The sequence below is a fragment of the Cynara cardunculus genome (assembly GCF_001531365.2).
Source record: "Cynara cardunculus var. scolymus isolate 2C chromosome LG 1, CcrdV1, whole genome shotgun sequence".
Lineage (NCBI taxonomy): Eukaryota > Viridiplantae > Streptophyta > Magnoliopsida > Asterales > Asteraceae > Cynara > Cynara cardunculus.
This window is the reverse complement of record NC_037528.1, coordinates 31,444,743-31,467,913: the sequence shown is the minus strand read 5'-3', so window position 1 is coordinate 31,467,913 and position 23,171 is coordinate 31,444,743. Positions and strand designations below refer to the sequence as shown.

General features: G+C 37.2%; 1 protein-coding gene across 1 annotated transcript in view; it reads right to left on the bottom strand.

Annotated features, from left to right (window-relative positions):
* The window catches only part of LOC112514833 (myosin-6-like), a 34,565-nt gene extending 11,930 nt beyond the window's left edge, over positions 1-22,635 (bottom strand). The window contains exons 1-22 of the mRNA XM_025121457.1: positions 22,507-22,635; positions 20,616-20,759; positions 20,325-20,470; positions 20,079-20,238; positions 19,692-19,750; positions 19,416-19,575; positions 14,063-14,212; positions 13,855-13,991; positions 13,591-13,737; positions 13,403-13,504; positions 12,912-12,969; positions 12,707-12,808; positions 12,436-12,473; positions 12,043-12,169; positions 11,722-11,892; positions 11,505-11,636; positions 11,313-11,422; positions 11,087-11,147; positions 9,410-9,587; positions 9,117-9,322; positions 7,786-7,905; positions 7,108-7,206 (exon numbers count right to left, since the gene is read on the bottom strand). Coding sequence (XP_024977225.1) covers positions 7,108-7,206; positions 7,786-7,905; positions 9,117-9,322; positions 9,410-9,587; positions 11,087-11,147; positions 11,313-11,422; positions 11,505-11,636; positions 11,722-11,892; positions 12,043-12,169; positions 12,436-12,473; positions 12,707-12,808; positions 12,912-12,969; positions 13,403-13,504; positions 13,591-13,737; positions 13,855-13,991; positions 14,063-14,212; positions 19,416-19,575; positions 19,692-19,750; positions 20,079-20,238; positions 20,325-20,470; positions 20,616-20,759; positions 22,507-22,635 — 2,736 coding nt within the window. The remainder of the gene's footprint in view (positions 1-7,107; positions 7,207-7,785; positions 7,906-9,116; positions 9,323-9,409; positions 9,588-11,086; positions 11,148-11,312; positions 11,423-11,504; positions 11,637-11,721; positions 11,893-12,042; positions 12,170-12,435; positions 12,474-12,706; positions 12,809-12,911; positions 12,970-13,402; positions 13,505-13,590; positions 13,738-13,854; positions 13,992-14,062; positions 14,213-19,415; positions 19,576-19,691; positions 19,751-20,078; positions 20,239-20,324; positions 20,471-20,615; positions 20,760-22,506) is intronic.
* Between the last annotated feature and the right edge of the window lie 536 nt (positions 22,636-23,171).

The following is a 23,171-nucleotide window of genomic DNA, read 5'->3' as shown; positions in this document are numbered from 1 at the left end:
AAATATTTCGATCCTTTTCTGTCTGGGTTCCACGAAATTTTCTCGAGGATATAAAACTATAAAAAAATCGTAATGGTTTGTGTGCAATAACATAGGCATGTCCAAAACATACAAAGCTTCAACTTCTGTACTCTACATGGGAAATCACTCTACGGCTCAAGTTAAAGGAAAAGGGAAGGTAACTTTGGAGTTCGCACCGGGTAATACCTTGACCCTAAATGATGTTCTCCATGTTCCCGACATACGCAAGAACTTGGTACCCGGATCCCTCCTCAAAGGTACCCGGATCCATCCTCAACAAACACGGCGTCAAACTCGTCTTCGAATCCGACAAGTTTATACTCTCCAAAGGCGGAAAATTCATCAGCAAAGGCCATCTCACTAGAGGAATGTTTAAACTAAACAAAAATTATGTTGTGAATAGTAGTATGAATGATGTACATATGAGTGACTCAAGTGACGCTAATCATGCGATTGTTCCTATTATGATGCTAACAAGATAACTACTTGTTCTGCTTACTTTGATTCTTCTTTATTATTATGGCATGGTAGATTAAGTCATGAACATTTTAAATGTTTGAAAATATGGCAAAAAAATGATCTAATTCCAAAACTAGATGATAAAAATCAGAAGTGCCTTAAATTACTAGACAACCTTTCCCTCAAATTCAAAGATCATCTAAAATCGTAGACTTGGTGCATAGTGACATATGTGACTTACATACCACTCCTTCTCTTGATGGAAAACAATATTTTGCCACTTTTATCGATGACTTTTCACGATGTTTCTATACATATCTTTTGCACTCGAAAGATGAAGTCCTTGACAAGTTTAAGATCTACAAAAATGAAGTAGAACTTAAATGTGAAACAAAAATTAAATGTTAAGGACGGACAGGACTAGTGAATATTATAATCCTAGATATTTTGAATCTATGGGAATTATTCTCCAAGTAACGGTTTTGTATACACCACAACAAAATGGTATAGGAGAAGAGAAAGAACCGTACGTTGATGGAAATGGTAAATTCCATGATGTCATATTCCGGGTTAAGTTTTGGATTTTGGGCAGAAGCATAACAGTTTGCTACATACTTAATAGAGTACCAAGCAAGAGAAGTCAAATGACCCCTTATGAGTTATGGAATCAATGACACCTAAGCTAGATTATCTTTAGATTTGGGGATGTGGAGCAATTATAAGACTTCCGAAGAAATTTAGGAGAAAAAGGCATTAAGTATATATTCTTAGGAATATGCACAAAATAGCAAAGCCTATAGAATCATGGTGGTTGAGCCAAATGATCAAATTTCGATTAACACCATCATAGAATCTAGAGATGCTTATTTTGACGAACAAAGGTTCAAAAGCTTTCAAAAGGCACATGAGATTCTAAGGAAGTCATGTCTACAAAATTCCCATAAATAATGAAAGGGAAGATGATGATTCAACCCCAAATCATCAACTACAAGAACCTAGAACAAGTAAATGCCAACGAAGAGCAAGAACCTTTGGACATTTTGAGATGTACTTAGTTGAAGTTGATCGGCATGGTTCCATAAAAGAATGCCCAATAATTAACAACCTCATTCATACATACTTAGAAGCAATGAAATCTCATGATACATCTTTTTGGAAAGAAGCAATCAGCGATGATATGGATTCCATCAGAGGTAGCAATACTTGGGTCTTTGTCGACCTACCCCTAGTTCGGAAGCCATCAAGAATAAATGGATTTTAAAAGGAAATTAAGAGTTGATGGCACCATTTAAAAGTTTAAAGCTCGATTAGAAGCTAAGGGCTTTACACAAAAAGAAATACTAGATTATTTTGACACATGCCTCTGTAGCACGAACAACAACCATTAGAGTTTTGATTGCCTTAGCTTCAATTAATAAACTCATACTTCACCAAATGGATGTCAAGACTGCATTCTTGAATGGTGGATTAGAGGAGGAAGTGTGTATGGAACAACCCGATGGTTTCATAGTTCAAGGACAAGAAAAGAAAGCTTGTGAACTTGTTAAGTCCTTGTATGGCCTAAAACAGGCTCCCAAACAGTGGCATCAAAAATTCGACCAAGTCATTTTGTCTAATGGTTTCAAAATTAACGAATCAGTCAAGTGTGTATATAGTCGATTTCTTAATGGACGAGGGGTTATCATCTGCTTATATGTGGATGATATGTTGATATTGAGTACCGACTTAGAACAAGTGCAAATGACAAAGAAACTCTTATCTGAAAACTTCGATATGAAAAAGTTGGAGAACTCAATGTGAATTTAGGTATAAAAAATTCTTAGAAATAATAGTAAGCTAATGTTATCCTAGTCTCACGATATTGAAAAGAGGCATTTTAATAAATCTGATTCTTTACCCGTCAGCACTCCATTCAAAGTAGGTTCCAGATAGACAACTAATGCCAGTACAGTATTAGCTCAAAATGAAAATGCTAAAGTTATTGGTAGTTTAATGTATGCTATGACATGTACTAGACCTGAAATTGCTTATGTCATAGGAAGATTAAGTAGACATACTAGTAATCCTGAAAAAATACATTGAGATGCTATAAATCGAGTACTCAAGTACTTGAAGAAAACCATGGACTATGGTTTTACAGTGGATATCCTTCAATATTGGAAGGATACACTGATGCAAGTTGGATAAATAATCAAGAAGACTATGTATCTAGAAATTGTTTTTCACACTTGGTGAGGGCACGGTGTCTTGGGGATCAAAGAAGCAAAGTTGTATTACAGATTCTACCATGGCGGCAGAATTTTGTTGCCTTAGCCTCTTAGTGTAAACAAGCAAAATGGTTAAGGGACTTGTTGATTAACGTACCCTTATAGCCATAGCCAATGCCACCAATTTCTATACACTGTGAAAGTGGGCCTACACGATCAACGGCATACAATCAAGTGTATAATGGTAAGTCCAGACATATCAGACTTAGACATAAACAAGTCAATCAATTAATAAATGATGGGGTGATCAGCATTAGTTTCTTACGATCAAGTAAGAACTTATCAGATCCTTTCACAAAAGGATTACCAAGAAAATTGAATGAAAGCACTTCAAGAGGGATGGGACTCAAACCCACTTATAAGTAGTCCCCATGATGGAACCTTGTCTTGGCACTTGGTATTTCACCGTCTCAAGATTAAGTTAAACTACATCATTTGAAAAATGATTGAAAGTTCTGCAATGTTTCAAAACCATCGCACGGTTGGCAGAACTTGGAATCGTAATGTTAATAGAAGTTGAACTAGTCCTTAATGGAACCCAAGTGTTTAAGTTATGGGTACACTCTTAACAAGGTCCACCTATCTGAATGTGAAAGTAAGGCCGCTTCCAATGACCTAAGGGCTTGGCTCTAAAGCATTCTGAGAAATCAATAACCAGATACATGGCCTTCAACAGGTAGGCCTATCTTACATATAAAGGAAGATCTTTAATGACTTCGGTTCAAGAATTCTTACCCTAGTTAGACTTGATCGCTTTCATTATGTGAAGGTTCAAGGTGCAAGACTCCACCTTTAGTTCTGCATAACAACCCCCCCTCCCCAAAGGATTTCCGAGCCGATTAGGTCTTGTTGTGTTGGTCTTTTTCAAAAATTGAGTCTATTTTGAAAATGGTGGGGTTTGTTCAGGAAATTTTCAAAATAGTATAAATTTTTATTTGTTTTAGGTTGAGTCAGAAGAGAAAACTCATTTTGGTGGGTTTCACACCTTGTCCCACATAGGTGAAAGAGTGGAACATAAGTGGGTGTATAAGTGGAATAATTTTCTATATATTAATGTAATATATTGGAAATGGTGGGGGATCGACATGTTTAATTTTTGACAACCTCATTAATGACAGCAGCAAAAAGATTAAATGGATCAATTAATTGATAGTTAGCACAGTTAATACAATAGGCACTTGCTTAAACAGTCATGACGCTTTGAAGCATTGCCAAATAGTGGCAGTTAGTGCCTGTTGGAACGATTGTGACAGTTAAAACGGTCGTGAAAGGTGAAACGTGTCAAATCGTGACAGTTCAAGGAGTTGTTGTGTATACCTATATACACCTTCATATCAACACCAAAAAGCACGCTTTTCTCATACTATATTACCCAAAAAGTGTCTTGCTATAGAACTGTTCTTGAAATCCTTGATTACTCAGTAGTTTCATCGGGAATATCACCACTAGTGCGGTGTTGATAATCGATCTACAAACGTTGCTTCATTGTATCTTGAAAAGCAATTCGTCAAAAAGCCAAAGCACACCCGGTGGGGGCAAAATTGCTTTAAGGATAAAAAGAACTAGCCTTGAAGCAATAAGTAGTAGTCTTTATTATATCATTTTTATCCTACATTTAGTACCCCGAAACCAACAGTTACAAACTGTTCCATAGCCGTTATGAACAGCATGACCGAAGGCACAGGTTGAACCTCACTAACGCTACTGGAAGCACATTCATTAGGGTCACTGAAACACTGATAAACTATCACTGAAATCCGCCTGACACTAAAATGCTTAGTGTCAGCTCTCTTAAATTTTGTTTAGCGAGACCAACCGGGGGTGGCCCCTTACCCCTGCCATATGGCGACATCCAGCGATCCCGGGTTCAAGATATCTTATACATTTGTGAACTCTGCACCTCCTGACTGATAATTAGGCTTAACTATCAACCCCTTCAATCTCTTGCGAATCCAATTACATATAACGACCTGATGAATCACTAAAATCGCCAAACATGACCTACTAAGAGTATTTGGTTCGTTCGGTTTGGTATTTGTTGAACTTCTATCAACAAGATGCTCCCCAATCAGAATTCATGATCCCCTCAGGGATCAAATCAAATTTGGTTAAAGTCCTTCTGCTAACAGTTTCATATATTCTTTAATTAGTAGTGGTAATTCATTGATGCTACAACATCATTTCCACCTTGTGTTTCCCAATCTTTCTAAATGATTGAGTCATTTTTTAGCTCTTCTTTTATACCTTTCTTGTTTGTTGGCGTAAAACCCTAAAATTTTGGTCCCAACTGCCAAAGTTTCAAGCTACTCAAGTGAAGTTCTAGCTGCTAAAGATGAAGCTTCAAGGTGCTGAAGTCTCAAGATGCCGCTATTTCAAAAAGTTGAAGCACAAGTTGCTGAAGCTGAAGCTTAAAGAGCGAGATGGGGAAGCATATGTGTCGGCACCAGCTCCTAATCAGGAACTAAAATGTTTCCCCATCAAATGTTTGCTATTTCTAGAGTTAGAAACTTAATATATGTATTTTGATGATTTATCTATTTGCATGGTGAGTTTAGTGTCTTTTAAAATCGTTGAGGCTGTTATGCACCCTGCAGAAAGGAGGCATCAGTTTGATGGCCATGCATACGTACAGCTCATGCAAACTGAAATGGTGATGCATATGTGCGAAGTGCAAAGTGCGCCATCAAAGCGCCACAATAAGCCCACTCAGACAGCCGCTTGCATAAAGGGTGCGTCCTCTTAGAGACCCCACCATTTCCATAATTTTTAGATTAATATTAAGGAAATGGTTCCACATATATACACATTTATTTCGCTCTTCCACGTATGTGGCACAAGGTGAACCCACCAAAACCAGCTTTCCTGGTCGTTAACATAAATTTGCATTAACACCTTACCAAGTTTCACTAATAGACATGAATATCCTCACAAGAAAGCATGCACCATGGTGTATATTTAGTACTGGGGAAAACATGTGTTTCATCATCACATGTTTTCTCGTTCTTTTCATGCCCTTATGCTCCTTATGTGTCAAAAGAATGCAATTTGTTTTATGAGAATCTTTCAATAATAGTTAAATACCTAAAATGCCTCTAATAGTAACAAAAATTTGACAAAACTTATGGACCAAAATCAATTTCACCAATATCTTGTAATGATTAATTGTGAGAGAACTTGCAAATTGTGAACCAAATATTACCAAAAGCGGAAACACTAAACTTTTCCGAGACTACCCAAAATAAAATTTGTGTTTTTTAGACCTAGTGAGTAAATATCTTTAATCACGTTCATATACATTGCAGGAACATTCTTCTTCCAAGAGTCCACCACATCACTTCTCTTGACACCTATCTAGGAGTACACAAAGTCCAAGAAACTCCGTACTTCTTCTTCTATCACTAGCATTTTTTAGATTTTATAGAGTTTTTTTCCATCATTATTCCTTCTTATGTCCAGATGTGCATGTTAAATCTTACCATGTAACTCTTCATAAAAGAACTTTCTAGAAAATTGTAGTTAAATGTGTCCGGAACAAGTTTAAAGGTCTTAATGCTAACCTATTGTGTTTTGTAATAAGAAAATGATGAGAACAAGGAAATCTAATAGAAGTCTAGGAACAAGTTTGATGCACTAAGGGACTAGAGGTAGGAGACTGTGCATAGGCTTCTGATGCCATGCAATCAAGTATCCTCTAGACCATACTGTGAACTAGAATTATACACAGACCGAGTTAAATAGTTGACATGATTCCATAAGGCTGCATTCGGTATGCATATGGGACTGGACGGGACAAGACTAAACGGGGGAGAGTGAGGTAGGTGGGTGAAAGGATTGTGGAAGGTTTTAGCATATTAATTTGACATGGATAGTTTAGTAATTTACCAATCTTGTCTCATCTCCATGATTTTTGTTCCACCTATTTTGGTTTTGTCCCACTCAATCTCTGTCTTCTCCTGGTTTATTGTCGCACCAAGCTTGGGACAAGAAGTTTTTGTTTTGTCCATTCCGGCACACTATAAGAACCATTTTATGATATAAAAAGAAATTTGATCAAAATTCGAAAAACGAATCATCGATCTCAATGACAAAGTATAATGGTTTAATGTTGCTCACCCGTGAAGGTACATATTCTCAAGACACAACACATGAATAACAACAGAAACATCAAGCTAAACCCTCCTTTACTAATCATGAGTTCTTTGGTACAGAATACAAACTTAGTTGAGTGGAGAAGAAATACCATCTTTGTTGAGTGAATAAAGACCATGCTTGCAAGTGATGAGCAAAATAATTGTCGAGTAAAGAAATAAAATGACCACATAACTATTAGAATACAGTTAGTTTGGTATAAGATGCATACTCTAATGCGCTTCTCCAGCTGCAATCGCCAGGTCAGTTCTTCAACTTCCTTTTCCAGTTTAGATTTGGCTTCTTGTAGAGCACCAGTGTCCCTTGCTGCCTGCAAGAAGTCATTTATAAGGTTTGCACACGAAAGTCTAGTGGCACATCTGAGCAAGGATTGTAGAAAATATCTTTGAACTATATGTTCATTCAATTCCAATAATGCACACTAATATGTACGAAGTAATCAAGGAATTGAAAGGCGAAGCAATAAGTAGATGTATGTCCTTGTAAATGTTACAGTGCAGGGAAGGTAATTAAATTTTACAAGCTCTATAAACTGATATTTAAGCACTAAAACAATCTAATGGTGATGCATATCAATTTTAGCTGCTGTGGTCTGATCAAACCAACAAGAGCAATAAAACTGCAGCATAATGAGGCTAATCAATCTGTTCATGCCTCCAGTGCTGCATGCTTGCAGCACTCTCAGACCCATATTAAGCTATAGCCTTCTTTCACATTATTGTGCAAGTGACAAAAACAATATTCGAATTAGACTTCAAAGGATATGTTAAATATAGCTGAACAAATTTCGATTGGGAAAAGAATATCAACAAGGATTGTTTTTCTAGATAATTTTAAGCTCAAAAACTAAACTATGAAAGAACTTAGAACAGATGAAAGATACAGTTACCTGTCTAAGCTTCCTTAGTTCTCTGCGTGCCAGTCTTGCTCTCCAGAAAGACTGAGTAGCTATTGCTGCTTTCCTCAACCTACAATAACGGAGGCGGGCCAGATATTGTCGGCATTGTCTCTGTGAATTGTCCATATAGTGTGTATCAGTCTAAGAAAAGTGATCACAGACACATTGTTCTAGTGAACATGAAGCACTATCGATACTACAAAAACAACATAAAAAACTTTGTCAATAATATAGGCTGTACAAATGCAATATTTTGGGCATGTACAGCAGAAACGGAGTTTTTTTTCCTCAGCAGAAGGAAAGAACAGCCAAATCCGATTTAGGACTTCATAAGTACAAGATAATCCCAATGAAAAGGCAGAATACACAAAGCATAAAAAATTATGAAATGCCATCATAAAACCATTCTGCCAAAACTCGTCCAAGCAAAGACAATAACTAAAGGTCATGATGACACTTCCAACAAAGTTAACTGAAATGGACCTGAAAAGTACTTCCAGTGAAGACCAACAGATCTGACAACACTATCACAGTTGATGTAATGTGACTCAACCAGAATCGAACCAAAGATCTTTTTGACAGCCTCTAAAATCATATACAGTGTGACGATGATGATGGCAATGCTACAATGACAAAGAAGATGATATAAACTCAATAACGTGCCAAAAAATGATCACAACTGCTCCAATTTGACATCTACAGAGACAGGGATTGATTATGATTGGTTCAGACAGTCGGTCAAATAGGAGAATGTGGTTCAGACTCATTTTGTCACAGGTACAGAGGTGCTGGCAACAAGGGAAAGTTATGGCTATATTATAGGAATACAGCTTCATATCTAGAGTCATGACATTCATAGCATGTCAAGTGAAGTCTAAAAAAAGTAACGTACTGTCAAAGTGCAAGTAATAAGCAGAAGAATCAGCCAACTATACGGAAATGTAATTGAACTTCAAAATAGAAGTGAATTGAATCACATATTATTCTGTATGTTTAACAAACTATGAGGAGCTTGGTAAGTTTCAGTTCTCATATGTTGAATATGTGCTAAATAATAGTGAAGCTGATCAGAATTTATGTCCAAGAAAGCTTGGATGGATGTGTTTTCATGTTATGTAACACAATAGGCGTAGTTCTGAATTTATTTTTGATAGTTCTCATTTTGAGCCTACTACAAGAGATTGGGAAGGAAAAAACTTTGCTACAGTTATTGCTGGTGATGATGGCGATGTTATAACCTAAAAGAACTATTGAAGAGAAGAAAATTATTATGAGTAATGACTTGTTGATTATCCCTCAATGTGACATAAATTGCAATATACCTGCATAATCACTGCTGCTGCCTCTTGCTTTTTGAAGCGAAATGTATTACGCGCAGCTAATCCACGCATTCCACTTTGAATTTTAATAGCCGAAGAGTATAAAAGTTTGTAAGATTTCCTCTTGAGAAACATGCGTCCATCTTTCTGGAGTCTCAGAGAAGCAACATCTCTCTTTCGGCACTCAAATCGATGACGTCCAATATGTCCTGCAGTCATTTATTTACTCAGGAAAAAACCACAATTCTATACTTCCATAAATACTCTTTTAATATACAGATGATACCAAACTATACCTCTACACACAGCTTGTAGCTGTATTGACGAAGATCGCAACATGTTAAACTTCTTGCATTCTGAATGGGAGAGAAATTTTCTCTGGACAATGCTAGCAGATCTTCCTAAAACCTCACTTCTCCGAGCATCTAGTTCTGCCATCTGACCAGCTCTGAGAAATATTTTTGTTTTACCAATCTGCAACAGTTTAATCAGGAATATAGCAACAGTAAGAATACTCAATGGAGATCTGAGCAGCACAAGCCAACAATTCCACAGGAACGCTCTTACCTAATTTGAAGAGGATATGTTAACATTTAATGTTTCGCATCGCACTTGAGACAGAGAAAAATGTAGTGAAAACAAAGATCAGATTTCACATACAGGTAGGAGCAACAATTTTCAGATTTACTGTAAGTCTGGCACTTATACTCACTATCATACACTACAAGAGAATAAAAAACAAGTAAATAGGGAGTTTTAAGACCCTAAACATCAAGATGGATAACATTGTGGTTAGAATTGGGTGCCTCCTTTGCAATGGAAAGAATTCCAGTGACCTAAACTTAACAAGTAGAAAACTCAAACTCCTTAACTGTCTAGTTCAAGCTCTCAGTTCAAAAACTTATGATGGAGAGGACACTAATTCACATGACTATTGTTTGTGTAAAATCTGATTTAAATTCAAATTGTTGTTGAAAGCAACTTGGCATGCAACTTCCTTCATCGCCTTGGAAGTAGCATGAACAGGGGGAGCAACTCACTATCTGTCAGAAGTGACTTTATATGTGATTTTGGAAAGTCGCTCATAAATTCACGTTAACAAGGGAGCACCTTATGTCCACCAGAAGCGACTTTGGAAAGTCGATCAACAGGTTGCATTCATCTAAGTGACTTTCTATGCGACATGTTGAAGTTGCTCTTATCAAGTCACATGTGGCCACCTCCGCCCATGGTCTTTTCCCCATTTGGGCTTCCATGTAAATCTCTGTCTCCCTAATTATTAGTTGTTTACTTGTGAAGAATTTGAGCAAAAGATTGATTACCAGCAACCCCAACCGGCCCCACAAGGAACCTGCCCCGTAGAAACCACATGTGAGAAGGCATTACAGAGCTCACATAACGGTTGAGGCTAGCGGAGGGATTCGAGCTTGTCTCCTGGAGGATTCGAACTCGAACTAGTTGTGTATTTGAGCAAAATCATTCTGCCCCTTAACCGGCTGCTAATACCCTGTAGGCTGAGTGCCAACTGAGCTACATGCCCAACGGCATTTATATACACACACACATACTTACTATACAATTTGACCATGAAACTAACTCCTATAAATAGTTAACTTCCCATATACTAAACTAATTTAATTTCCCGGTTTCCTGATATTTATAAGTTGGGAACTAATTCCTAACTCTGGGAATATTCAATAACTTATTTGTTTGAGTACACCAAGTATTTCCGCATCTCTTATGGTCTGGGTTTTTATTATTGTGTGGTGAAGCCTGAGATGAAGCTTAGTTTGGTCAAAATGGCTAAGTAACATAGTTAGAGTTTCGTTGTTTCTCTAGCTTCGTCTTCTCAACTCTTTGTTTTTATCTAGAATTAGGCCTCAAACAGACCAGAGCATGTTTTGCTTGTTTGTTCTGAGAAGAGGGAAAGATTGATGGAAACACAAATTCATTAAAAATAAGATTTAAGGTACCTGATAACCTTTAATCTTTGCCTTCTCCAGAAGCAGCTTGGAAGTCTTGACATCATCAGTGCTGCAGATGAATATCATATGAGACAAAATGGATTCCAAACATGGGCCAAACTACGATAATTAATTCTATCTATGTGTGTTTTGGCGTTGTCAGATGAGAGGATGTAAATCACTACAACAGGAGGTAAAAAAGAACAATATTTAGAAAAAAAATCAATACAACTACCTTTTTTTTACATCGTCAGGTGCAAAGATTTTGAAGCGGCCAATAAACTCTTTAAAAGGTTTACGTGTAGGAAAACCGGCACAACTGATCCTAATTGCCTCCATCACTCCCTGGAGTGACATGAATTTGCACTCTCAACATACATGTATATACAATAGAGGGATAAATGATAGATCCAAGGTGCTAACTTACACCACACCGCAGTTGTTGCAGTATATTCTGATTCTCAAAGATACCAGGCTTTAAAAGATTGTTCGGTTTGACACAACGCATGTAATGTGGCTCTGTGTGACTGAGAGTCTCAAGCAATGCTTGTAATTGTTGCTGTAAAGGTGATACATGAGAAATTGAGCTGAACTACAGAAAGCAAGTGCATGGATGTATTGAGTGAGTGAGAACAAAGTTATACCTTGAACCGAGTACCTATCGATGAGAACTTTGACGTTTTAGATGACTCTTCTGCTGCAGGTGGAAATAAGCCTGAGACAAAGGAGCATTTTGAAGCACTCAAGAGTGCTTGCTGTTCTGCAATAACATAGTCCTTGTTCTTATCCAAGAAAAACTCGGTTTGATACGTGACCTGAAAGTAGAACATCATGAAAAAGATATCAATGCATATTGCAGTTCTTTAGGTATCTTTGTGTTCATCAATTTCAGTATTCTAGGTATATGCCAATTTATTAAATTCTAGACATCACCATGTCGAATATATGGAACTAAAATTACATACCTCACCAGCATAATGATCAATGGTAAATGCTGAATTGGAAAGCTTTGGCTTGCTAAAGCGTTTATGATCTTTGAACGTCTGGAAAAGCTTTTCAGCAAAGGTTTCATGTGTAGATCTTGGAAACATGCTGCATAGGAATGACATTTTAAGTTCAATTTTAGATATGTAAAGACTACACTCAGTTTTCATGGCACATATAATTTTTCATGGACTAACAGAATACTTGGTAACTTCACAATAAATAACAGAACGGATTTGTGCCACCAGCCCAAGAAGACAGGACAAAGGCGCAGTTTGGTTAACTTTAGTCGAAATGGTGATGTATCACCAAGTAACAAAAATGAATATATAAATTGACAAAAATCATCCCAACTTTATGAAATGCCTACATACCAAGCCTCATCCAAAAGAGCAAGGATTCCTCCAGGTTTCTGAAGCAATCAACAAGTCGGTTAGATTAACAGGAGGGGCATAATATATGCAGCAAATTTTCAAAGCAAAATCTAACATAAAAGATCTGCATAATAGACTATTAAATTATATTCAGGAAGTTATTGGTACCAATGCACACATTGGCAATGTTGATTAGCAAACTTCACTAGACAGAATTAGGAAGTCATGGTGACGCAGCAAATAAGGGAAGCAAAATTTTCTGACCACAGACCTTCTCAATAAGATCTAGAATATCTTGATTGTCCACAAACTCTATGTAACTCCAATCGATTTGCTCTTTAGTATATTCTTCTTGCTCCATCTTGAAAACGTGCTGATAAAAGAAATTGATATACGAGCAATCAGATCAGACTAGCATGCTTGCTTTCACATAATTAAGAGCTAAGTGATAATAGTCCATACATCATTTCACAAACCTGATTAAAATGTTGCTGAAGTTTCTCGTTAGTCAGATTGATACAGAATTGCTCAAAACTGCATATGGCCGTTAGATTTTAAGTTAAACTAGTATAGAAGAACACCAGCTGATATGCCTAGCAAGAAAATACCACATCAGCAAAAATTCCTTATGCTTTTGTGGCACTCTAATTAGCTCTGGAGGAGGTCATTTTCAAGCCAAAACAACATAGGGTTTGCCTAAGCAAGTGAAAATATGATCATTTAATACAAGTAGTTCATTCAGGAGAAGGGAAGATGCATTTTGCAGAAGTCTTTTCCATAGATACTCATTCAACAGTACATTTAACATGACAGACTAAATTAAAGGCAATAATGTTCTCTCGTAAACAAACTAGAAGTTCGTTGCATGGAATTATTAATGCATATAAAAACCAAGGGATTTCATGCAGTGATCTGCAAGAAATTACCTATTTTAAATGATGAAAACAAAAGCGTACCAGTTAAGCACCTGTTTGTCTTGAAACTTTCAAATCCATAGATGTCCAGAACTCCGATCAAGGATTTTGACTCTGGATCTTGACCAATAGAATTATTGATCTTGCTTACAAGCCTGTTTCACACAATAAAGAACATGGGCTATAAACCAAACAAAAAAATAAAGGTACAATAACAATTTCCCATTTAGATCAAGCATACCAGTCAAATAATCTTGAATAAACTATTTTCGCCAAAGCATCTCTATTGACAACTGCAGCAATTGGATCAAGCGACTTTTTGATGCTCTCATCACGAGTTACAATTACACGCTTACAGAAGGAATCTTCAAGAGCCGCCTCATCACACCTAAATATGACGTGCATATTACAGCAATGCATTTAACCAGCTGTAACATTAAGATCTATGATAGACAGCTTTAGTAAATTGTAAGGCATTAAAATAAACTAAATAAAAACTGGTTACATTAAAAGTTCAGCTGCAGCTTTTAGATGAAACCTAGATTGATCATCCTTAGGTTTAGATGAATCTGGTTCTTTGTCCTTAACGAACTCAGTGTTTCCTAGGTGAAGAATTGCAGCCACAACACGGAATATAGACTCCTGTAAGAGGGAAAAGATTTAGATGAGGTTTTAATCAGGTGGCTTCAAAATCATCAGAAATATACAAGTACCTGGTCATCAGAAGAGATCCCAACAACATCCATAGCCTTTCTTGTTGCAAGGTACTCTTCTGACTCATTCACTCCACTCAGTTCATAACAGTTTGTTTGATTAAGGTAATGAAATGTCTTAGGCTTTCCCAACTTATACTTTTCACACACCTAAATGACACGTTAATAAACTAGTTATAAATGGTGGTGGATGATACTAGCTCAAGAATGCAAATGTGGTTAAGATAATTGCCACATGACTAGAAATCAAAAAAGGAGAGAAGCACCATGCCATTAATGATGAACTGCCGGATAAATAAATATCAAAGTAAGATGAAACAGATATTTCCCATTTGACAAAGATTCTATAAGTACTAAGTTCTTCTAGCCATCACATGAGAATTCAGTTCAACCGTAACCATTAGACAGCAGTGATAAGCTGTTCATAAGCTGAGTGACGTTTCATTTTTATGTTCAATATCACATGGAACCTATATTATCTAAACATGCAAAAAGGCACTACCAGGTACGACCAAGGAGACATCAGCAATCCCTGCTCCAATTTTGAAATCAATATTGCAACTACATTCACTAATTCCCAGCTTCAACTATCTAAAAGGTTTGGTAACATAATCTATGATGAGTATACATGTAAAAACACACACAGATATGATACATTTTTAGTATTAATTCTCACAGAGTAACCAAGTATTCAGATTTTCTCAAGACAGCCGATATGCATTTACACCTGTATATTGTATATTCATTGCCTCTATTTCATCAACATCCATCTTTACTTGACTTTTTGTTGCCCATTTCTAACCTAATATATTTAATCTCCACATATAAAATCGTGTCACAGAAAGAAAAAATTCAATTTTAAACTTAAGCGCTTATCTTGTTACACTTGCATTAGAATTGTCAATCACTTCAACCAAATACTCACACAATGATCACACATAGTATAATATTACATCACTATAAACTACAACCAAACTAACTCAGCATATCCCCCTTGGAGGTAGGCTCAGGGGAGGGTACGTATACTGGCCCTCTACCCCAAAGAGTAGAATGGCTGTTCCCTGAAAACCCCCGATTTGCAAAAAGATGTGTGCAAAAATGTTTTGGCTTGGTGATTTCACAAAGCTTGCCAAGAAGACTAAAGTTTTGGAAAAACATGAAGTGATTGGAACAAGGTTCTTTTAGAAGAAGCAAGACTAATCAAAAGTATTTGATATAAAAAGAAGTGAGTAGAATGCAGAACAAAAAATGTATGAGACACTACACAACTCCTTACCTAACGAAAAGCACCAGTAACCTATTCGACACCTCTCTACCCTGCAAATGTCCAACCAACTCCCTCTTGTCTACGCTATCCACCCACAGATCCCTACATCCTAGCCTGACATTGTGGAAACCGACATGATGGCAATCGAGACTTTCGTGGCGGTCAAAACCAAAAATGCAATCATGGTGACAATCGTCTTGCAAATTGGGCATCTACTCAAAATACGCATTATGGGAACTGCAATCAATGTGGCATTTGCCACATCCCTTCACATCGGAAACGCTCCACCATCTGCCACACTCGGTTGCCAACTTTGCCACTTTCCAAGCTCCATCTTCAGCTACCTCTACCTCGTTTCCTAAGACCAGACATAAGAGTCATGTTACGTCGACTTTAACAACAATGGATACTTCGGAAGCATATCATGGCAATAACGCGCTCATTTTGGTAATGGTGAAGGTCACCCGATCCTTCATGTTAAATCTTTGAAAGTTTTGTCAACAACAGAACTTTTAATTTGTCTAACATTCTTCATGTTCTCCAAACAAAAAAAAACTCACTCCCTGTTCAAAAATTTACTGCGGGAATCATGTCTTCTTTGAATTTCACTCCAACTTCTTTGTAGTGAAGGATGTGTCTGCACGAACCACCCTGCTCACCAGGCCAGTAAGAACAGCCTCTGCTCTCTTAGTCTTCCTCAACTCGCATCAATTAGTCGAGTTGTTTTTTTAGGCGAACTTGCATCCTCCACTTTTTGCCATCAACACCTTGGTCATCCTCATCAACGCTTTTGCATACTATGCTTTCTGGTTTTTCACTTCCAACTACTAATAAATCAACGTTGGCAGTATGCACTTCTTGTCAATTAAGAAAATCGTCAACATCCTCATCAACATTCATCCCTTAGCTTTAAAATCTTAGGTGTATGAGATGTTAAAAACAATTTGTCGCACCGGTTGAAAGACAATTTAATTGATTTGGAGTGAATTTCATAATCTTACTAGCTTTTCTCATCTCCTGGTATTGTTCATCAAAGACCTTGTCCTCACGGGTTCACCTATTAACAAAATTATTCCGTTGAACGCTGCAATTGACTCGTCGTCGAAATTGGTTTCACTCTTCTTGCCGAGGATAGTGTTACCAATCATTTTTTTTGGCACTATGCCTTAAACATGGTTGTATACCTCATCAGTAGCATGTCGTCTAACACCTCAAATAATAAATCACCCTTCTACCGGCATTTCAAACACTGTCCAGATTATCCTTTCCTTCAAGTATATAGATGTCCATGTTCCCCTATCTTCCTCCTTACAATCGCCATAATATGGATTTACGATACACTCCTTGTGTTTTCTCGGATACAACTCCGTTCATCAAGGCTATCGATGTTTTAATATACCAACAAACAAACATCTTTATATTGCTCATCATGCTTGCTTCAGTGAACCCCAGTTCCCCTTTGTTGACTTTAACAACACCACAACATCACCACCACTATAGTACTCGCCCACCCCTTCACTTCCATGTCTCATGGTTGTTGACACCATTCCTATCATTACTCCATCCATGCTACACCAGTCTCCTCATTTTGGTGATACCATACATGTCTCAACCTCCACCTCATCATACCTCTACTTCCCATGACTCAGGTTTCACTTCCACGAGTACCGCATTTCTCATCCCCAAATCCGTCAAATTCATCTACACCTCCACCCCCTACACTTCATCATATCATGCTAACCTCGACCAAAACCCTAAATCGCATGCTCCTTATGACCCATTGGCCCATAATACCCTCACCTTCCAATCACTGACCCCCCACTTCCTTTATTTTGCATACACATCTCCACTTCATCACATCATGCTAACCTCGACCAAAACCCTAAATCGTGTGCTCCTTATGACCCATTGGCCCATAATACTCTTACCTTTCCAATCACTGAACCCACTTCCTTTATTTTGCCAACACATCTCCAGAGTGGCGTCAAGCCATAGCTGGAAACTACCTGGTTCTCATTAAAAACGGCTCATGGTCTCTTGCACCTCGTGTACCTGACACTTATGTGGTTGATTGCAAGTTAGTTTACATGTTAAAGAGAGAAGAACGGTGTCATCGCTCGATACAAGGCGCGCCTAGTTAAAAAAAATTCATCAACAACCGGGAATTGAATTTCATGACACATTTAGCCTCGTTGTCAAATCTAAAACAATCAGAGTTTCTATCTCTACCGGTCACTCATATTGGCCATTATGTTAGCTTGATGTTCAAAATGCCTTTTTTGTATGACACCTTAAAGAAAATAGTTTACATGACACAACCCCGGCTTTGTTGATCAATAACGACGAGATCATGTTTGCCTGCTTCATAGGTCCGTCTATGGACTCAACATATCCTGAGGGCTTGGTTTCAACGTCTCTCCAAATCCTTTATTTCTCTTGGCTTTGTGGGTTCCAAAAAGGATTCTTGTCTCTTCATCAACGCTCATAAAGGTATCATCTTATGTATATTGGTCTACATCGATAATATTATTGTCACTGTAAACGCTAATGCTATCGACAAGGTAGTTAAATGACCCGACCAAGCCTTTGCTCTAAAAGGATCTCGGCCCCTTGAATTATTCTCTAAACATTAAAATTGTGTGCCATGGTTCACATCATATTTTCTCGATGAAAATACATTCTAGAACTTCTTCAACAAGCCGGTCACTCAATTCCAAACCAACACCACCGCCAATGACTGCTTCTAATCATCTCTCTGCACAACAGTGTTGCCTTCTCCGATCTGGCCAAATATCATCATTGTTGGTACTCTTCAGTATGCTACTCTTTCGTGTTCGGTGTCATACAAAAGGTGTGTCAATTCATGCATGCACCCATGGAAAATCATTAGCTCTCGGTTAAGCGGATTCTCTATTATCTTTATAGCACCATTGATCATGGCATGCTTATTCGATGAGTATTCGGCTCGACAATTCGAACTTTCATTGATGTTTCTTGGCAAGGAAGCTTTTCAAACAAAGATACACCTCTTGAAGCCTTTTTGGGGGTAGATGTCCTAGCGGTCATTGGTCTACGGGGGAATTTGCCATTTATCTAGCTTTTAATCTCATCTCATGGGCCGCTCATAAACAAGCACTGTTTCTCGTTCTTTCATAGAGTCGTAATTCAAATCCCTTGCTGATATTATGGCCGAGATTACCTGCATTGAAAATCTTCTTCGTGAACTTGGCATTCGTACTAGATCAACTCCTATCTTATGGCATGACAATCTAGAGACAACCTACCTCTCGACAAATCCCATCTTCCATGCATGTACAAAGCATGTAGAAGTTGATTTTCACTTTATGCAAGAAAAAGTGGCTCAAAGAGACATTTGGGTAAAATTTATATCTACGAATGACCAAATGGCCGATATCTTCACAAAGCCGTTACCAACTCCTCAATCCTCAAGCTACAACCTATAAGTCATTCGATGTCCTTAGCTTGCAAAGGCGTATTAGACTACATGTACTTCAGTGTAACTAGTATAATTATAAAGAGTATTTGAGTGTAAATATATACTCTATATATAGACCTTATGTATTTTCTCGAAATTCAATATGTGGAATACAAATCCTCCTATGGTAATTTATGTCTTAATCACTCATGAAAGTGGACAAATGCAAAGCATAAGGAAAGATAAAACAACATTTTCCTTGCATCTAATCCACAACAAGATACAATGACGCACCAAAATTTTCCATTTGTTTTCAGAATATTGTACCACAGTCCATATGGCTAAGTTACTATATATTAAGATCATTATGCTACATTACCTACTCTAGGTTCGAGCCGATGCATTGTCTAAAGTAAGAGGATAGTATTATGGCCTAATGTGCTAAAAAGTAACAAAATCAATGTGGTAGCATAGTTGTAAAGGGCCTTCACTTTCACATGCAAGGTCACATGTTTGAGGCTCACACCTTTTGCCAATCAAGAGCAGGTACTGCTGAGGCAACAAAAATCACCTCCTTGTATCCAGTGATGAAAAACAAATATAGCAAAATTAAATAAAACAAAACTGTGTGAATGCATAAGACCGGTTACCTTGGGAGGTGCAGCACAGAGCATGTAAAAACAATGATAATTTCTCTCAGGATCCGAAACTTGACAAACACGTGACTGCTCCAGCAAATATGTTCTTATAGCGGCTCCAGAGATCCTCCCCATTTCATTAAATTGGATCTCAACAAACTTACCAAAACGACTGACGTAAAACAACATTCGGTTAAAAGAAATTTACATGACCAAAAAGAAAATGCATTGGACGTTTGAAAATTTTGGCTAGCCTGAAGAAAATGTTCTCCTGTAAAAAGTCTGCACCTTGAATTATTGTTTCTGACGGTTTTGGCATTCCCAAATGCTTCTAGAACTGGATTTGACTGCCGAAAGAAAGAAATGCATGAAGTAAAGATAAATCAAATGTATTTAGTATTGATGCAAGTTTTATATCCATGAAGAAGCAGCAATAATGGCATCCAGAATTCAACATTAGCAGTAAGCATGAGATGCATAGGTTTCAAATAAATATTGCATATGTCTAGGATTTGCTGCTCCACTCTCCATCATCTAAAAATAAATTCAACAAATTTCATATTGGTGCAACCGTGCAAATTTTATATCCATGAAGAATCAGCAGTAGTGGAGCTAAGGATTTCAGTAGTAACAGCATATGTAACAGTAGAGAAGTTTCAGATAGATATTGCATACTTCTAGGACTTGCTGTTCCACACTCCTTTGTCCCTGAACTCCACGCCGACCTCCCATATAGGCAAGATACTGCATAAGACTTTTTGTGCTTTCTGTTTTACCTGCTCCGCTCTCTCCACTGACGAGAATTGACTGGCTGATTCCCTCATTAACCATCTGCCTGCATTTATACAAGTCCTTCATTCATAAATACAACAATAATTGGATATTAATAATAGAGACAAGCAGCAAGAGTATAATCAATGCCTGTATGCAGCATCAGCAATTGCATAAGGATGTGGACTCAGTTCCCCAAGAGCTGCCCCTTTGTATTGTTCCATCATGTGTTTGTCATATAAACGAGGTATTCGTTTGAAAGGGTTTACAGCTATCAAAATACTTCCTGTGTAAGTCTGGAAAACAAGTTCAGATGTTGATCTTGAAAATGAGTTATAGAATGGTCTGTCACAACTAAATTGACTCACAAGGATGAAGCTGTGGATGGTAGACTAAAACAGGGAAGAAAAGAAAGACAAACCACCAGTGGCATGTACTCACATAAATCTCATCCATACTGTATCGATTTCTTAGATTCTCTAGAACCCCTGGCTCATGGAGATAAGCAAGCTTTGTCATATCATCCACTCCGCATGGAGGAGCCTCAGGATCTTTAGGATACACATGGGATGCATTAGTGACAACCTACAGAATAAGAATGTATCAGGTAACCATGAAAAACCATCTGAAGGATAGTGTGGTCAAATGTCATTGTTATAACACTGTTACAACTCAATTCAGTGTCATTACAACTACTTTATGTTATTCTTATACTTTGTGTCAATTCAGATTATTTCATATGGTAGTTTGAACCAACTCCAAATAAGCAATACCTTTTGTTTCTCACTTTCCATTTTAATAATAATCTTCCCCTACCTCTTGATTACCTTGGTATCTGATATGATCACTCTTCTTAACTGGAAAATTGATGTTTTGATGGTGACATGTGCCAACCTGTTAAATGTCTCCCATGAGAAATCGTTAAGTGTATTTGGGTCAAAGTCTGTGTATTGACCCTGTTTTACAATTCAACTTGGTGTTGGCACAATTAATTGCAGTTTGCTATATTAATTCCTTGTGTCCCTTCAGTTGCATCTAGCAGACCAGTTTAAACCAAAGTCACGTAAACAATACCCTTTCTAAATTTCTTTGTGCACATTCATATGATCTTCTCCTGCCACTTGACCTCAGTTTCTGGTATTACCAGTCTAGTCAATTGGTACATTGAAAACCTTTATGGTGCACATGCTAAAAATTCATAAATATCTCCAGATTTGTTCCTGTTGGATAACCTTCTGTAATTAGAAGCTTACAACTCCTGCTGAATGTGAACATTTAGATCCAGGAAGAACAAACAAGGCTTGATAACTTTCACGGTATGTTATCTGCTATCAAAAGAATTACCCCAACTTAACTAATTCGTAAGTAAATATTTCCTACAGAAAAGAGAAATAAGATATAACAAGTACAATGCAACTTCAAGAGCTAGGTACAAGTTATTTTGGAATTGTACTTCTTGCAATCTTCAATCCTGTCAAATATTGCCTTGAAATCTTAGTGAAGGCGAAGGCTTAAATATAACAAGTGATCTTGGAAGATACATTGACAAATTCTAACAAAAATTATTTTTCATTTTCCATAGTGGGCCTTCCTCTATCTAGTATCATTAAATAATCTTTAAAGCCTAAGCCACATAGTCCTCTTTCATGCACTTGCTTGGTTTACACTACTCTAGTGACCATTTGTTTGGCAAAAATATAGATAACTGAATGAAGTCATGGGGTAAGAAGCCATTTGGTCTGGCAGAAGAAATAGCCACTAGATGTCATATATTGGTATAGCTTTTCTTTCATAATAACCCCTTGTAAATGTTTCTGAGTTCAGTTTATGCGAACATAGCAGGGGACTACTTTACTAGGCTCGAGATTTAGAACCTGCATTAAATATGAATATAGAACACAAAGAGAAGGTATGTAATTTATATGGTATACATGTTTCTTCTTGCAGGTCCTTGAAATATTATCTCTCTCTTGTTACTATCTTTTATGAATTTGTAACATCAGCTGTTTGAAGGTGATAGGTCTCGTCCATAATCAAACCCTACCCTTAATAACCACACAACCTCAAGAATATAATTGCTTCTAATGCAAAATTCAAATCATTAGTGTTGTTTCAGAGCTAAGGTATTAGGCCTGGTCCATGATCAACCTAACCCACAATATCCCTCCCACCCCCCACCCCAAAACAAAACAAAAAAAAGGTCAAGCAATCATCATTCATGGTGCCCATACAACATGGACTCTAATGCATGACCAGATGTTCTACTCTCTGTGAAGTAAAATCGTAACGAATTGCAAAATAAGAGAATAGATTTAGCAAAGAAAAAACTTACTTCTCTTCCTGATGAACACTTTATTTTAATGTTTGCACCTTTTATTTCCAAAACATCACCATCAATCCAAGCTACCTCAGGATCCTCCACCCAAACTTGAGATCCAACTATTATATTGGATGCCTGCATGACAAATGGGATATATGCTGATAAAGGGAATGTTTTTTAATCTACTCCAGTAGATTGATTGTCCACATCTATTTCATGAATGGTAGATAATAATAGAAAAATAAAACACCAGATAACGGATTAACACGTAATAAAAGAAAATAATGTGCAACTGCTCTTAATTGTAGAAAAGAAAAAGAAAAGCATAAGCAGTAAGCTGTTAACACTATAACTATTTCCAACTGTGTCCTTATTTCTCATTCAGATATCATACATAACTAATATAGACATCATGGTCATCATCATCTTCTTATCAGAAGACACAATCTGCTAACTCTATATGTATATATGTGTGTGTATGTATGTACGATAATTACACTGTCAATTTACACTTAGAAAATGAATATACAAAGTAAAAAACACAAGCATCAATTAGCAGAATAATGTCAGACTCCATAATTAATTAGCACATCAATGACTTGTATATAATGCAAGAAAAACTTGTGGAATGCCATTCCTCTGCCATACTCATCAATATTGGTCAACCCAAGAGCTTG